The 17424-nt window shown below is 38.1% G+C and overlaps 1 protein-coding gene across 1 annotated transcript in view; it reads left to right on the plus strand.

Moving 5' to 3' along the window:
• LOC121520042 (spectrin beta chain, non-erythrocytic 4-like) overlaps window positions 1-17424 on the plus strand; it is a 117067-nt gene that overhangs the window by 29702 nt on the left and 69941 nt on the right. The window contains exons 10-22 of the mRNA XM_041803267.1: window positions 1749-1866; window positions 2879-3037; window positions 4060-4362; window positions 4685-4835; window positions 5026-5162; window positions 5855-6004; window positions 6531-6899; window positions 6999-7213; window positions 7356-7493; window positions 13276-13516; window positions 13627-13785; window positions 16004-16134; window positions 16233-16458. Of these exons, the coding sequence (XP_041659201.1) occupies window positions 1749-1866; window positions 2879-3037; window positions 4060-4362; window positions 4685-4835; window positions 5026-5162; window positions 5855-6004; window positions 6531-6899; window positions 6999-7213; window positions 7356-7493; window positions 13276-13516; window positions 13627-13785; window positions 16004-16134; window positions 16233-16458 (2497 nt within the window). The remainder of the gene's footprint in view (window positions 1-1748; window positions 1867-2878; window positions 3038-4059; window positions 4363-4684; window positions 4836-5025; window positions 5163-5854; window positions 6005-6530; window positions 6900-6998; window positions 7214-7355; window positions 7494-13275; window positions 13517-13626; window positions 13786-16003; window positions 16135-16232; window positions 16459-17424) is intronic.

The raw sequence follows: 17424 nt of genomic DNA on the forward strand, positions 1-17424 counted from the left end.
TTCATTTCAGTTTACACATCAGGGCTTCAGACTGATTATTTTGCCACCATCCTAAATTAACTGAAATGAACAGAAGTCAAATCACCCTCCTTAAATGTTGCCTCCAAAATATCACAACAGGATTAAATTGTTTGCCTGTGCTTTGCTACAATGACACTGAAAGTATTACACTGAGAGCACTAAATGTTGTTTTATTGTAAATCTGGGACATTTTTCCTGTTCCTTTCTCTGATTTAGCTGCTACAGTTTATAAATTTCAGCTATTTTCTATTCAGTTGCATGAAAGTGGTTTTAAGATGATGAAGTCATAGCAACTCAGAGCATCTGTCAAACTTCACATTATTCAAAGAAATAACACAAGAAAATCTGCTATTTTGATGAGTGCTGAATTCACTTTATAAGATACTTCGTTAACATTTTTGAAAATGTATAAACTACTTACTGAAATACCTTTTATACACTAAGGCCCTGTAGGGATTTATATTTGTCCCAAGCACATTTTGCACTGTCCCCGGAGCAACAGGACAGTATCTTAGCCCTACATATGTAGCTGTAAAGAACTAGTTTAACCCATTTATGTTGTGAAGGCTTATCTGTAGTTGCATGATATCAGTATACCATGGAACCTGGATATGTTTTCACTTTAAATTCTTTTTTTTCCTGTTGAAATGAGAACGGTAATTCCTTTTCTTACTTGTAACCTTTGTGTACAAAGTTTAAAATCATTTGCTCTCTAAAAGGAAGACTTGATCTACATTTCACAGATCCTAATTGTTCTGATATTTCAATGTTTGTTGTCGAATAAGATAAAAATTGAGTCCTATAGGAGTGACTAGAGTAAGTGTAGAAGTCAGTAATGCCTTGCTTTGTTTACATGCGAACATGCTTTGAATCCACTGAAAAACACAGAATCACAGAGCTTTTAGTCCAACATCATCAGGATCAGCATTACCATCAGCCCAGCACTCTGCTCAAAGCCCCACAGGCTCCCAGAGTTCACAGCTGTGATGATACTCACAGTCACAGTCACATCAACACAAATCATATAATATCTGTTGTTACACATTTGGTTTATGCCCAGTTCAGTGAGCCAAGTGTTACAGTCCAATAACAACACTTGACTTATGACCTGCTAAAATACAAACATACGGCCCATACACAAACAATTTTAGATCCTGCAACTCAATCCCTCATCACAGTAAAATAAGCCTATGCTGTATTCTGAGCAGCAGAGTAAGAGTAAGATATGTTCAAACTTTTAGATTATTAGGAATGAGAGGAAATCTCACATCAGCAAAAATCCAGCATTGTGCATCCCTAATAATTTTGTAATTTATTGATTAATTTGTTTTTTCGCTTAAACTTAACTAGCTTACTTTCTTCCTCTCATTCCTGATAATCCATCCAACATCTTAATGTTTTGTGCCACCAGTCAGACACACCAAGCAGATAATTGTCAATACTGTCTGTATTCATGCGTCTTTTTGAAGTCGCATGCTGCACTTGTTAAACACACTAACCTCCCCCTGAATGATGAATCATGACTTTGAACAGCAGAGCACAAGAGAGAGCATAGAAACTGCACTTCACTGGGAGTCCTTAGACCCCTGTCAGCCTGTATTTACTTTGCTGGAGTTTCCCTTAACAAGACAACAGTGTTTGAAGAACTTTCAGAGTGTCCTAAATAGGAGGAGACTGTTGAAAGAGAAATTGGCATTGTTGACTAAAATTTTATGTTTCTTGTCCAGGTTCCAGGAGAAGGGGAATCTCGAGGTCCTTCTCTTCACCATTCAAAGCAAACTCAGAGCCAACAACCAGAAACCCTACGTGCCTCATGATGGAAGGCTCATCTCAGACATCAACAAGGTCAGTCTTGTTTCTTTCAGGATGTACATTTTGGCAACACAAACCCATAACAATTAAATTAAACAAGAAATCACTCCAAACCTGCATTTCTGCAAAGCAAACTGGTTCAGTTTACTGTGGCACGGTACACAAGTATTTGTGTTCTTTTTTTTTTTTAAGATTTATTTGGGGCTTTTTGTGTCTTTATTTGATAGGGGAAGACAGTGGATAGAGGCGGAAACAGGGACGAGAGAGTGGGGAGAGACATGTGAGAAAGGGCCACAAGCCAGATTCAAACCTGGGCCGCCCACGTACACGGGCCGCGCCTTAAACCACTAGCCCATCTGCGCCCCAAGTATCTGTGATTCTACTGTCAAAAGGCTGGAAAGGTGTCAGAAGAACTGATCTGTAACATCTTAAAGTTCTGACATCCTTTTGTGGGGTACCAAGCTTATCTTCCTGTCTCTAAAGAGGGGGGCTAGACTCACTGCAGTCTGCTGATTAGTAAAAAGAATATCTGCTTTCCATGCAACAGCAGTAACAATGGACAAGCTCAAAATATATGCCATGTTTTATACCGAACTGAACAGCTTTATGACCTCATTTTTTATACACATGCTTTTAGATGAAAAAATGATATACTATGGGATGCTGGTTAGATTTAAAAAGACAGATCAAGACAGCAAGCTTCGAGTCTAGTGATAATATTGTTAACGAACAAGCCAGTTCTGTTAGCCACCTCTGTAGAGTAAATGACAGGAGCAGGCTCCCATTTGAGAGCTTTTTGTTGTTGTGTTGACATATAAAGCCAAAATTGTACCAAATAAAGAAACAATTGGAACGCTGGACAGACATTGGCTGTGGAAATACAAGAATGATCAGGATTTACTGTACTAAACCACACAGCTTGTTAGAAACACAACCTTCCATGCCCTTGATAACCTGCTGCTCAACTTGATTTCCAAAGTTTCTAAGTTATATTTACCTCTGAATGTTGTGTTGCATTAGGTTTTCATTGTCATTTTTCTTTCAGGCCTGGGAGAGGCTGGAGAAAGCCGAACATGAGAGGGGTGTGGCTCTGCGTAAGGAGCTGATTCGCCAGGAGAAGCTGGAGCTGCTGGCTCAGTGCTTCGATCATAAAACAACGATGAGACAAGCATGGCTCAACGAGAACCAGAGACTTGTTTCACAGGTAGGGAGTTCCTTTGTCCAGCCTTTGTGAATTATAGTTCACAAAGGCACATAATTATAAGTATTTCAGTCTTCAGCTGTCTAATATTTTTGCCCAAACTTCATTTCTGCTTCAATCCAACCACACAGTTTTTTTTTTGTTTTTTTTTTGCTGTTTGTTGTGTACCCCAACCCTTACAAACACTTACAACACCAAAACATGCTGGTGTCTTTCATGTTTTGCTGAAAGTTTCTTATCTTTTTTTTCTACTTTGATTGAAGTTCATAACAGATATTGTATTTGGTTTAAATGTCATGGTTTAATGTTTTAAATGAAATTTTAAAAGGATCTGGGTAATTCACAGTTAGCAAAAATAAAAGTTGAACAAGGTTCAATGACAAAACAGTGTACTGTATCAATTAAATTAAGGACTAGATATGCATTGGAAATATTATTCCATGTATATAAATTAAAATGTTTATGTAGTCCTTCTGCTCTGTTTGAAGGCTTTGGTTTCCCTGTAACTGAGATTGAACAAACCATTGATCTCAAAGTTCAGTCGACAGCATCCTGCAGGAGACCATTGCTAACATTGTAATACTGATAGCTGTTGCATGCAACCACCAGCTGACACCTGAATGATAAATGCAACCATTAGTAAGAGAAGAAAAGTCAAAGTAGCATTGAACTGGGGTAACCATACAAAAATAAATGTCATACTATGAGTATTTCTGTTTGAAAGTCAGAGAAAACTTTTTTTTCTGAAGGCTGAATTGTCTTCCTACTTGTACAGCAGATGTCAGTGGTTAAATGCTCCACATAAACGATGGAATGTTTTGCGGAGACTCTGCACAGGAATTTAGCTGCAGCACACCATGATCAGTTTTCCATCTACAGATCTCATGCTTCTGGGCTGGTACAAAAAAATAACTGCAATCTGTTTCATCTCTTTCCCTTTTTAAAATTTATGAATACATTATCTATTTGATTCAGATTGGTTTGACATTTACAGCTTGTTTCCTTTCTTTTCTTTCTTCCTACAGGACAATTTTGGCTATGACCTACCAGCAGTCGAGGCGGCAATGAAGAAACACGAGGCCATTGAGGCGGACATAGCATCATATGAAGAACGAATAGGTGTGGTGGTTGAACTGAGTGCAGAGATGGAGTCAGAAGGATACTACGACATACGACGTATCCTGGCACGGAAAGAGAACATCCTGGGCCAGTGGAGTCTGCTGAAGGAGCTGGTGGCTGGGAGGAGGACTCGGCTGGAGAAGAACCTGGCCCTGCAGAAGACTTTTCAGGACATGGTCTACATGATTGACTGGATGGAAGACACACAGGTAATGGAGGCTTTGAAAGATAAAGTAACAGAGAGAGACAGTCTTTGGCACTCAGAAGTTAAAGAAAGTGTAACTAAACGCTGGAAGTGAAGGACAGTAAATACTCTAAAGAGTGAGAAATGGAAAGATCAGAAATACATGTCATCAGAGAGAAAGAGGAAATCTTTATTTGGAAAACAGAAAAAAACTAAAGAAAACTTATGTGATATCTGTATATAGACAGAAGACAGAAGGAGAAAGAAGATAGGGAAAAAAAGTTGTAGTAACAGATTTTAATTTAGTCACATTGCTCTCTTCTCCCCTCATCTCTGCTATGTCTCAGGTCCAACTGCTGTCAAAGGACTTCGGGAAGCATCTTCTGGAGGTTGATGACCTGCTGCAGAAACACAGCCTTCAGGAAGCCGACATCGCTGTACAAGCTGAGAGGGTCGAGACACTCAACACTGCTGCACTCAAATTCACTACTCTAGAGGGTATACAGCGGACATATCTCATATTCTTGCATGCCACATCCTATTGTAAATATACACAGCTTTTCTTAATTTTTGAAAATGCTTATTTATGAATTAAACAGTTAAACAGTTTCGTGAAGTGCGTGCAGTTGTGTGGTTCTGTCTTTTCATTGTCAGAAATCTTTTTTTTTTTTCTTATTTTGTCTTTCAGGCTACCAACCATGTGACCCACAGGTGATCTGTAACCGTGTTAACCATGTTTCCTCCTGTCTGGAGGAGCTAAAACAACTGGCAGCTAAAAGACGCTCAGAGCTTGAGGAGTCGAGACAACTGTGGGCCTTCATTCAGGTAAAATACTTCAGCCAGATGTGGTATATGTGTCAGTCAGTACATTTACATGTCCTCTGAAAAAGTCAAATCATCGTGTTAGTGTCAAGTCTAAACTGGACATGTAAAATGCAGGTAAGAATTAATATTCCATCTGTGATTTATGGTTAATTTCTCAAAGTTGGACTAATACACCTAGAAGGTGTGGTTTGGGGTCTTGCATGTACAGTATACACCTCAAATGGACACAAACTGGACTGAATATTCTGCACAGACTCCATAGCCCTGAATGGGAGCACAGAGATTGCAAAACCAATGTTACAACATTCAAATCCACCTCATGTAGTGATTTGTAAACAATTTGGAGTAAAGATAAGTAAGTGAGTAAGTCAATAAAGCTTTATGCAATTTTAAAGCGCTTGCTAAAAATTGTTTCACAAACACAGGGATAAGGCAAATGAAAAATAAAGATGAAATGAAATCAAAAAATAAACAAATAAAAAAAATGGTGTTAGTATGTAGAACAACAACTTAATGTTCTTGGTTCCTGACTGCATTCAAAGATAAAAACACAAAATGTCAGTGATTTATATATCAGTCATGATATATCAACATACCCCATTAATGTGTAATTAATATATCAATCAAACTTGTATTAATCTTTTTCCTTGTCATTGCTTTACAACCCTGTCTGTCTTTCTGTTGCTTGTTAGGAGCTTGAGGAGTCAGAAGGCTGGATCAGGGAGAAGAGCTCCATCCTGGGAGCCCAGGGTTATGGGAAGGACCTGAGCAGTGTGTTAAGGTTACTTCAAAAACACAAAACACTCGCAGGAGAGCTGCTGGCTCACCGGTCACTGCTGCAGGTGTGTATGATTGTGTGGGTTTTTTTTTTTAGATTGTCAGAGTTCCCTTACTGTGTGTGATTTCAGTTCAGGTTTACCTTATAGTTTATCTTCCATATGATCTTTTATTTTTGTGAAATGCCACATGGAAAAGAGATTGTCTACTAAGACACAGGCAATAACATTCAGCCAATCTGGTGTGTTTTTTTTTTTTTTTTTTTCAGATTTTAGTATAGCGTTTATGATATTTCATCTCTTTATGACAAAACATGAAATCATGCTGCTGTTTTTGCATTGCTCTACTACTTTGTGCCATGACTTGGATAGTCATAATTTTTCCAAATTAAATAGGTTTCATGGCCATATTACTGGTCCATCAGTCATTCTCAAATAAAAACGTAACTGCAATAAAAAAGACATGACTTGTATACTTTAGAATAAACTAAAACCAAAATGTTGGCCAGTGTGTCTTCTCACTTGTACATACTGTGAAATAGCAACACATGTACCCTGTCCTATTCTCATTCATCCTTCCTCTCTACTCTAGAACACCATGAAGCAAGGAAAGCAGATCCTCAGTGATCAGAGTTTTGGCACAGCAGGGATCCAGGAGCGCATCATGGAAGTGAAGAGTGAGTGGAAGAGGCTGGAAGACCAGGCTGCACAGCGTCTTGGCCACCTGCAGGAGGCGCTAACCTTTTTTCAGTTCTCAACTGAGACAGATGACCTAGTGGCCTGGCTGCAGGATGCTTATCGCCTGGTCTCTAGTGAAGACTTTGGTCATGATGAGTATTCCACCCAGTCCCTGCTAAAGAAACACAGAGGGGTCAGCGAGGCCATTGACAAACACCGTGTACATGTAGTGGCACTTCGCAAACACATGATAGCGCTGCCTCTGAGATACCGTGAGCAGGAGGTGGGTATCAGGACCAGGGAAAGGATTTATAATGTCAAGTATTTTTATATTGTCTCTCTTACTTTTTGTCTCTCTGTGTTATTCCTCTTCTACCTGCAGGAGTCACAGGTGCGAATGGGAGAGGTGGAGCAGCTTTATACAGAGGTGATTGAGGTGGCGGTGCTCAGGCAGCAGTGGCTCCATGATGCTCTTGCAGTTTACCGCATGTTCAGTGAGGTCAATGCCTGTGAGCTGTGGATTGATGAAAAGGAGCAGTGGCTCGACAAGATGGAGGTCCCAGAGAAGATGGAGGATGTGGAGGTGGTGGCACACAGGTTAGGAAGGGGGCAAAGATTAAAACACAAGGCACCAAGTCATTCCTCTTCTGTTTGAAAGTTTGAAAGCTGCAGATCAATACAAAAAAAACTCCTAACCCACTGAATGTCCTATTTTATCCCACAATGCTGTTTGCTTAAGGTTTGAGAGTCTGGACCAGGAGATGAACAGCCTCATGGGAAGGATCCTGGATGTTAACCAAATAGTTCAGCAGCTTCTGGATGGAGGTCATCCATCTTCTACAGAAGTCAGAGGATGTCAGGACCATCTCAATTCCAGGTACTGAAGCAACACTGACTTCACAGCAAGAATCGTCACAACAACAAGTGGTGTTTCAATACCACCATCAGAATTTCAATAATCTATTGTGCTTCCACTGACATTAATGAGTACAACTGCATTGGACAGCCTGGTACTTTCCCTCTACTCTTACATTGCATTACATTTTTCTGTAACTACAACCACTGCTATCAACATTTTTGTAAAAACCCCGCTAGGTGACTGAGGATTACTTGTATAATACTTTTCTACTTCAAAAGTGATAGCTACAAAGAGCTCTCCTGCAAGCTAACTTGGTCATCAGGTCAATAACAACAGGAATGTTTTTTTTCCAGTCAAAAAAAAAAAAAAAAGAAAAAAAAAAAAAGAAGTGGTAAACCATGATATCTACTAACAAAGTGCTGATTACAGAGGCACTAAACACTCAGGGCAGTGTTACTCAACCCTGCTCAACCAAAGAGCCAAATTGTTGAAAAGATGCCTTTGCAAGCGCCACAACCAAACCTGGGGGTGTGAATCAAAAAATTGCTAAATATATTAATCAGAGCATGCAGAGAGCTTGGTTTTGCCTTTCATTTTCATTTTTCTTCCTGTAGTCAATTAAGATAATTATTTAACAGCTAGTTTAAGCCATCACATTTATTTCCATTGTCAGCTCCATCAGATGATGGTTTTGTTCATTTTACAAAAAATACATTGCCCTCTAATCATTATATTTAGCTTTTTTTGTTGAAATACAAGCTAATCAATAGGAAATGATAACTAAATGGTTTAAAAATATTAGTTTAATATGGTTGATATTTATCATTAAGTTGGAAAATCATGAAATTCAGAGATAACACTTCATAGGAGTGAAAAAATTAAAAAATAAGAGAAAAATAATTCTAATGACATTACCAACTATCTCTACTGAATATCAGTATTAGATAACTGAAAACATGGCATTCATATTGAATTGATGAAATAGAAATTAAATATATTTTGGTTTGTCCAATGGAATTGACAAAAATCAAGATATGATGGGCAAAAAAGTCATTTTTTTGGGAAAAAAATGCTAAAGTAGAAATCTATTTCTACACAGCTCTTAGTTTAGACCTACAAAAATCCACTTCAAATTACTGTTGTAAAAGAAAAGAACAAAGTCAAGTTTGGAACATGTTTTGTACCTTTTCTCAAGAATCGTTTATTTGTCTTTAATTTTCTTTTTTGAAAAGATTCAATGGAAATATACAGGCAAAAAATAAAGCTGACAGTTAAATTTGACATTTAAAGCCTGCTGTATCCGTTTGGGAAACAAACTGATGTGAGTTGCAGTTGATAATTTCTGAGTTCAGAATTTCTCTTTTTTAAGGTTTTCGGCAGGAAGTATTTTTCCAAGCAAGTCATTAAAGAGCCAGGAGTTGTCACAAAAGAGCCACATGTGGCTCAAGAGCCATGAGTTGAGCACACAGACTTTAATCTGTGCAGAATTACCACCTACAATCAGCTTCATTTTAGTACCCTATCCACTAAAGAATTTGCATTAATTATGTGCTGGCACTAGCAAAACGCAGAGTTAGAAATTTGGACCTGTGATTGCAACTGTGACAAATCTTTGACTTTTGACAAAGATCCTAGTAGACACAACAATGACAGATGGAAAAAAAACTCCAAATTTCAGACTGATAACTCAGAGTCCTTTCTGATGAAGGACAGGGACATGCATCCACACCTGGGTCAAGAAATCTCATTCCAACAGGAAAAAACGTGTTTGGAAGCATAAGGCGCCATTAATGTTGATGGGTGTGCAAAACATGGTAAGCCTTTTTTACATTTTTTAAAGCAGTGGCACCTTAGATGATTAAAAATTCAAGTAACAAAAAGTGTAAATAATTCCAAAATCTGTCATCACACAGACACTGAATATACACCAAGAGCATTTAGGCCAACTGTTGGTCTTAATGCTTTTATGAAAGTGAAGCTGCCTGTGATACCGCTCATTTATTTATCCCAACTTGACCTTTTAATGAGTCAGGGTAAGCTAGTAGAGAGGGATTTATACACTGGTCTCAGTTGTGTAAGGTAGCATCACTAAAACTGCCTGGCAATTAGCACTGGTCTTTGGGAATCAGATGGCACTTGCAACAAGGCTTATTTGCACAGGTAGGGGGTGATTTTGTGCCAAACTTTTGATTATTTCCTTACTTAGGTGCTTAAAAATGGGACAGCAACCCAGGACACTGTCTGCTTGGCATTGCAGTGTGTGGATATTATCAACATTTGTGTGTGCTTTGTAAAATGCAGGCTTCTTTTTGTCTCATTTTGTGTCTGCAAATGCAGCACAAACTTTTCCTGAATCAGACATAAAGAGGGTTTCCATTTGATTTTTAAACTGTTATTAAGAGAAATTAATTAGGTGAATTTAAAGATTTGTGCTGCATGCAGAGAGCAGAATGTGTACTGTGCAGGTAAATGGGGCTTTGGTTTATCACATCTCTGTCCTATTTACTCCAAACTGAAGCAAAGAGAGATTTCTGTTTGGCCGACATGCTAATTTACTCTTAACGTCCAGCCAGGTCAGCCCTCTGATACGTGTCTCACTCATGTTCACTGACCACTGTTACGTCTGGCAGCAGAATCCATGACGGCCTGGTGCTCATGGGTCTTGTGACCTTGGCACATAATGTCGGTCTCAGGGTGACCATCTGTGCTGGCTGCCTCAGTAAGAATGAGGCCAATGGAGAGTAAAAATAAGAAGAAACGCACTAAATAAACATTCTCTGCTCTTATCAAATTTTAAAGTGTGAGTTATTTAAATTTTGACTTCAGTTGAGCCAAAAATGTCTTTACTGTAGTTAGATTAAGACTGAAATAACAGAGGGGTGTTGTTTGTAAATTCACTTTAACAAATATGTGAACTGCAAATAAACACCAGTGAAACAGAAAATATTCTACTGTAAACAAAAATGGAAATATTTCCAGTATCTTACTCTGGTCATAGTTTATATTTTTTGTGTTCACAGTTTAACCTGTTTTATCTTTTAACATCACAAAATCTGTATTTCAAATTGAGTTTTCATATAGGAACTCTTCATAATATCTTATTCATTTTAAGAAATATAATGAGTAAAAATCAAGGTTTGTGTCAGAAATCACTCATTCCTTATTCCCTATTCCCTACATAAAGAGCTTTCTACAGTGGACTTTACAGGAAACTCAAAGGCAAAATTTAAATCTGTTGAGACACTACTGTAGCTGCAAACAATGACGTCATTGCTGTTGCACTACTAAAACATGTTGCATCAATGGCCAGGGATGGAAAATAAATACCAATAGGACATCATGGTTAACTAATAATATACTGATGGTACTTTCACAATAAAAATGTCTGTAAGTGTCTTAAATGTCTTTTGAGTTTTAGCAAAAATAATGGTACAGCTTTTCATTTGGGATGCATGATATTATCGGTATGATATTGTATTTGCAAATAATAGCTTATCAGCAGATAAGTTCACATTTACAATCAGTATTTTGTCTGTAAAAATCTGCCTGTATCAGCTGTAAATATTGACCATGCAAACAAATAAGGAAGTTGAGTTTTAGGCTGGACCAACAAATCTACTTCAGCTTAAGTCTTTTTATTTATCGGCATTCCTTAGACTTAAAAGTGAGTTTTAAGGACTAAAGTGTGGTAATTTGTTTATCTTGGAACTTTAAATTGTTTGGTTTAAGGACCAAACAACATTTTGATATTGATATAGATATTCAGTAAATGTTTTTGTAAATATCAGCAAAAATTCAATATCTTGCATCCCCAATTTTCATGTCACATCTCTTTAATTTGTGCATGCAGAAATTTTTCTATCACCTGTCATCAACATTATACATTTCTTTTACTCCAATGTAAACCCTTACACTTAATTAAAACAGATTCATCAGTTTGGTTTAAAAGAGAATACCTCAAAATATGAACTGTTGTGGTTCAGGGCTGAATTATTTGGGAAATTAATCTAGTTGAGATTTTCCCCAAACATTGCTATTGTAATTTGATATTCAATTATTTTTTAAGTTCATCATCTTGTGTATTTTTCAGCAACAACAAGCATTAAACATTCTATATTATCACTGACACAATTGGATTAAATTAGGGCTAAACAATTTAGAAAATAAAAATCAAATTGTGATTATTTGGAGTCATATTGCAAAATCGATATGAACTGTTTCATTGGAGGGAGTGATCATTTTTATGTCATTCTCATTTTTCCTCTCAAAAATGAGGAAAGTAGGATTTTTTGTATACTGTTAAAAGGATAATAAATGATTGCATGATGTATAGGGATAACATTTCTGCTGCAAAAAACGTTTTAAGCTGGTATTTTGACACACATTTCTAATTAAAGAAATATTGCACATTCTGGGTTTTGAAAATTGTAGCAGGCCATATTGGATTGTAATCTAAATTTTGATTAACTGCCCAGCCCTATTGTGTTCTGTGTTTCTGTGTTATAAAGATTCACTGGCTGCACTCCTCTCATCCATCTGCCTGGTTCTTAAAGATTTACATTGAGTGATGAGAAATATTGCTGAGATAGTGATGTTCAGTCCTAAATACTTTTCACAGTGCACTGATAGAACGAGAGCACTATACAGGGTATGACAACATTCAAGCAGGATTTGGACACCACAACAAAATTCACTTCATAGTGCACTATGGAGTGAATATTTAGATGCTTATATTTCATTTTGGTAAACAAATGATAAATAAAACAAATTGCTTGGTGTCTTAATTGGCATTACATAGACTTATCCATCATCTCTTCTCTGTTTACATCCATTTAAATGTTTAATTTTTTGTGAAGCAATGAGCCTGTTGCACACAGAAAAATATCTTAGCTGTTACTCTGTCACCTTCTTGTCTTTCACATATGAGTTTAAATGTTATCTGTCTTATTTTTAATGTTTGCACAGAGTAGAGGTAATTTGTCCAATAAGCTGATAATTATTCTGATTATATGAGACAACTACTGCAGCTCTGAGATCAGTGTCACCAAGCTGTTTTCTTTCCTGCCTGCTGAGCACTCTGTCTGCCTCTCAGTGATCCTGCCATTACCTCATTACAGTCAAAGGATGTGTGTGTGTGTGTGTTTGTATGTATCTTAGCATATTAGCATGTGATTCTTGGCTGAATGAATGTGTATTGAGACATGCTGGTCTGGATCTGAATCAGGATAGCATATTGTATGACGATATGGTAAGCAGTTGAGGCCTGGGCTGAAACCACAGCAGAGCAGAGAGAAAACAGAATCAGATGACTTACATTAATCTAAAGAGGTCATGTCGGGTCCTAACAGTATTGTGGTAACATGACTTTTAATAGAAAGCATCAAGTAAGCTGGCTTGACTTTTAACTTCACTTAACCCAGAAACTTTTCTGTAAATACAAAACAACTCAGATAACATTGGCAGCTTTCCATATTTGCTGCATTTCTTCTTTTTTGGTCATGTGCACGAACAGGGTCATATTCCAAGCCTGGTAGTCTTTCATTTAAACATTTTTCTACCTTATTAGTATAAAAAAGAAAAAAGATTTTTGTGGAAGGAAATGATAAATCTGATCCTGCATATTTCTGGATAACTTCTCATGATTAAACAAAATGTTCTGAAATGAGCATGAATACAAAGTATAGTAAATGGTATCTATCTTTACACAGTCATCCTTGACAGAACCACATCCCACTCTCTTCAGCCCCCTCAAACTCTACTTGTAGTATGACTGTATGCTGCTTTTTTAATGTCTTGTCAGGTGGAACAGCATTGTGGAGCTGGTCGAGCAGAAGAAGGATCAGCTGAACTCGATGTTACGCCTGCAGAACTACCTGCTGGAGTGTGCTGAGATCAAGTCCCAGATCCAGGAAAAGAGAAAGGCCATCGATGCTACTCAGTACATGGGCAGCGACCTGGGAGGAGTCCTGGCTCTGCAGAGACGTCTCTCCACCATGGAGGGAGCCTTGTCTGTTCTGGAGCCCAAACTGCTACATCTGCAGGTCAGGACTCATGAAAAATACATTAAAAAAACACACACAATAAAGAAGAAACTATTTAGGCTTTAACTTTGGTACTCCTATTTTCTTTACCTGTACTGTCCTAAATGTAGGAAGAGGCAGAGCATCTGGCAACTGTCCATGGAAGTCGGGCCATGGAGGTACTAGTTCCATTTGATGGTATCAGTGTGGAGTGGGAAGAGCTTAAACACACTCTGCAAGGCTGTGAAGACTCACTGATGGTGGCGAGCAGGCTGCAAAGCTTCATACAGGTAAATGATCATCCTGATTGACTACTGCTGTTAGACAATGGAAACTGACTGTTTTATTAAGATCCATCCCTGTGAATCCTGCCTGTAACTGACAAACTGATAACTAACTTTTTAAAAACAGAATGATTTTAATAAGGTGACTGCTTGGAGTTATTTATCGTTTCAAACTTAAAATCTGAAAAAGACATTTATTATGAAAGTCATGATTAAATTTATGGAACTGCAAAACAGCCAATGCTTCACATTGTTCAGAGTGGTATCAAGTTTGAGATCCGAGCCCATGATACATGTACAACTGACCCTTCACTAAGCCCCTCCCCAAAATGATCACACACAATCCAATGTTTGCAACTGTAACTGTGCACAGGAGGCCTTTCAAGCTTTCAGCAGATGCTTCTATGCCAAAGCAGTGAGCTTACAAATCTTTAGAGTGGGGTGTTGAATTTTTTGCTTTCACAAAGTTCAAAAACACAGAGGATAGATGTCAGATATGAAAACAAACAGTGGGGATGACTGAGACTGCAAGAACAGTGGCAGCATTTCAGTTTATTTAGCAAACAGCTAAAGTTTTCTCACATATTACAAAAGCTAACTCTCCATTAGCTTTAAATCTAATCATATATGGAGCTACTGTGCTGTGCAAGAGCAGTGTTGTTTTACTATATGTTTGTCCCAATGGGTTACGTATTTCTGTCCGAGTTCTGACCCGAGTCCAAGATAGTAGAAGCCGCCCTTGATTGTAAACCTGAGCTGTTGTTTACTTCATTATGTTACACCTGATGTTAAATGTGATCAGACTGTGAAAATGACTATTAAAAGTGATTATTTTTTATCTGTATGTTAGTTGTTTAAACAAACATAATGAAAAACCTGATCAGCTCTTTCTTACATATATACAGTAGTTTGTTGTTTGTAGTTTGTAGTTGTTTTTAGTATACACACTGTGTCTAAAAAATGAATGAAAACACTTAGCTTCATGCTAGCTCATGAATTAATACCACACAACAGCCAAATAACATCCTCCACAGAAAACACCAACTGACCATTACAATAAACAGCTAACCACCTGTCAGATAATGTCAGAAACCATGTTAAAAACTCAGCATTTCAAATCAAACTGGAGTCTTACTGCCCCGATCCTCATAAGCTGGTGAACTCAGCTGCAGCAGCTGTTCACTTCAAACTAGAAAAACAGCTTAATTCACTGTTTTTAACCTATAGAAAAAAAATCATTTTCTTTATTATAAATCACTGGGAGCTTTTTTTTTAATCATAGTCTTATATATGTGAAAGATTTGTAGCAACTTTGATGTTGATGAATTAAAGTTTTTATGCAGGGTCAGATTTTTAGTGTACTATCCAAAAAAAACGTGGTTAAGGGGGCGCAGGTGGCTTAGAGATTAAAGGTGCTCCCCATGTATGCGGGTGACCCAGGTTCAAATGCGGCCTGTGGCCCTTTACTGCATGTCTCTCACCACTCTCTTCCATGTTTCCGAGTCTATCCACTGTCCTTCCTCTATCAAATAAAGACCCAAAAATAAATCTTAAAAGAAAGAAAAAAAAAAAACATGTTTGAAAACCTGGCCCATTTAGTCTGTTTCTTAAAATATTCAGTTCCATGAATGATGCAATCACATTAACATAGTGAAACACAAAACAAATTATTACATTCCACATTTAAATAAGAAGTGTTTAATCAGGTTTGGGATTTATAATACAATTTCTTTCAAGTAGGTTAACAAAACCTCAGGTGCTTTATACAGTAAATAGTTGTATGTTGTTTAAGACTTAGACATGTAACCATATCATGCTTTATCTTCCTTGCTGAGATATCAGAGTGACAGGGGAATCTCAGTTATCAAAATATTAATAAAACTAGAAAAGCAGTCGGAGAGCGCAGACCTCTGCCATTAGTCCTATCTCCCAATAATAAAGAATCCTTTAAAAAATTCGTGGATCCAGATGGTGATCCGGACCACTCCCAAAATCTAATCAGTTCTCCCTTTTGCCATTTGTGACATTTCCTGAAAATTTCATCAAATCCATCCATAACTTTTTGAGTTATGTTACTAACAAACAAACTAACAAACCCTCCCGATCACATGACCTCCTCGGCGGAGGTAATTAGATGTAGTTATAAAGTCAAAAGATGTTACCACTTTACATTAATATTAAGATGTAATTATCATAAACCATGTTCTTTTCCCCTTTCTGTCAGGACCTGGACTCATTCCTCACCTGGTTGGTCCAGACGCAGACGTCTGCCGCCTCAGACCAGCTACCTAACGATCTTGAAGAGGCGGAGAAACTCATCAACAAACACGCAGCTCTAAAAGAGGAGATCGGGCGGTGTGTTATTTAAGGATCTATGTCATGTAGTCCTAAAATGTCTAGAAAACATCAGATGCTCAGAGTAATTAAAGTTATGGCTGTTGACTTCTGTGCAGGTACGAAGAGGACTATGAGCGCCTGCAGGCCATGAATGAGCTGCTAGAGTCGGAGGAGGCTCCTCTCCCTCAGGCCGCCCTGCAACAGTGGCTCCAGAAGCTAGATGTTGGCTGGAACAAACTTCTGGAGATGTGGGAGAGCAGGAGGGAAGTTCTAGTCCAGGCGCACATTTTCCACCTGTTCCTTCGAGATGTCAAACAGGCCGAGTCCTTCCTTAACAACCAGGTGAGAAAAACAGACTGAGGAGGTGGTCTGCTGGAAACGTTTGATGCTGTTTGGGGTGTTTTAGACTGCTTTGTTTTTCTTCCTAAATGTGCCTGATGATGCTCTCACATCAGCAGAATCTGCCAAATGAAAATAACTCTGCTTTTTATAAAAACTTAAATTATGGTAGACAGATGGCTTTTTAAAGGCATGTGTGTTTTTTTTGTTTTAATATTGTGCCTTTCAGCTGTATTTCCAGCCACCATTAAATTAAATCCCAATGCGCTACTTTTCCTCTTTTGTTATCTCAGAACAGATAAAGCGGTATACTGCACAGCCCAAAATCATCAGAGAAACATCAATATTTTTTGTTTTTATCAAGTCTCAGACAAAAGTAGAAATGTACGCACAGTATCAAGTAGTGATGCTCAATAATGGCATTATAATCTGGCCTGACTGGGTGTGGTTTACGCCAAAAAAGCAAGTAATGAAGAGCGGGAGACTGCATTTTCATATGTGTGTCAGCAGGTGTCTTTGTGTTGAGTCCCCTTGTAAGTTAATGGTTAGAAAATATTGTGTGCTGATCTATAATGGACTTAATCAATACAGCCCTGGAAGTGGGGATATGTTACATTTAAAGGGGAAATATTATGCAAAAATCACTATTTCAGGTTTTATTGATTCCCCTGGAATCAGAACCCCCCCCCCCCCCAATTTTTCCACCACCGGAAATTATCACCGCCCCCAGGTTTGGCTGGCCCTCCCCGCTTGGAAGAAAGTTCCACCCTCTTTGCCTGATCTTCCTCTCAGCTGCTAGCTGAGATGCTATATAGCTCAGTGGGTTACCCTGCTGACTTTGGTCTGGGACATTGATGGTTCAAATCCCAGTCAGGTCCTTAGCTTTCGATAGATGCATGTAACATTGTAACATCAGGAGTGCCACATCCATTCCCTGAGAGGGGTGTGGCCAGGGGCGGAATTAGACAG

Source organism: Cheilinus undulatus, linkage group 2 (genome assembly GCF_018320785.1).
Source record: "Cheilinus undulatus linkage group 2, ASM1832078v1, whole genome shotgun sequence".
In the NCBI taxonomy this organism is placed as follows: Eukaryota; Metazoa; Chordata; class Actinopteri; order Labriformes; family Labridae; genus Cheilinus; species Cheilinus undulatus.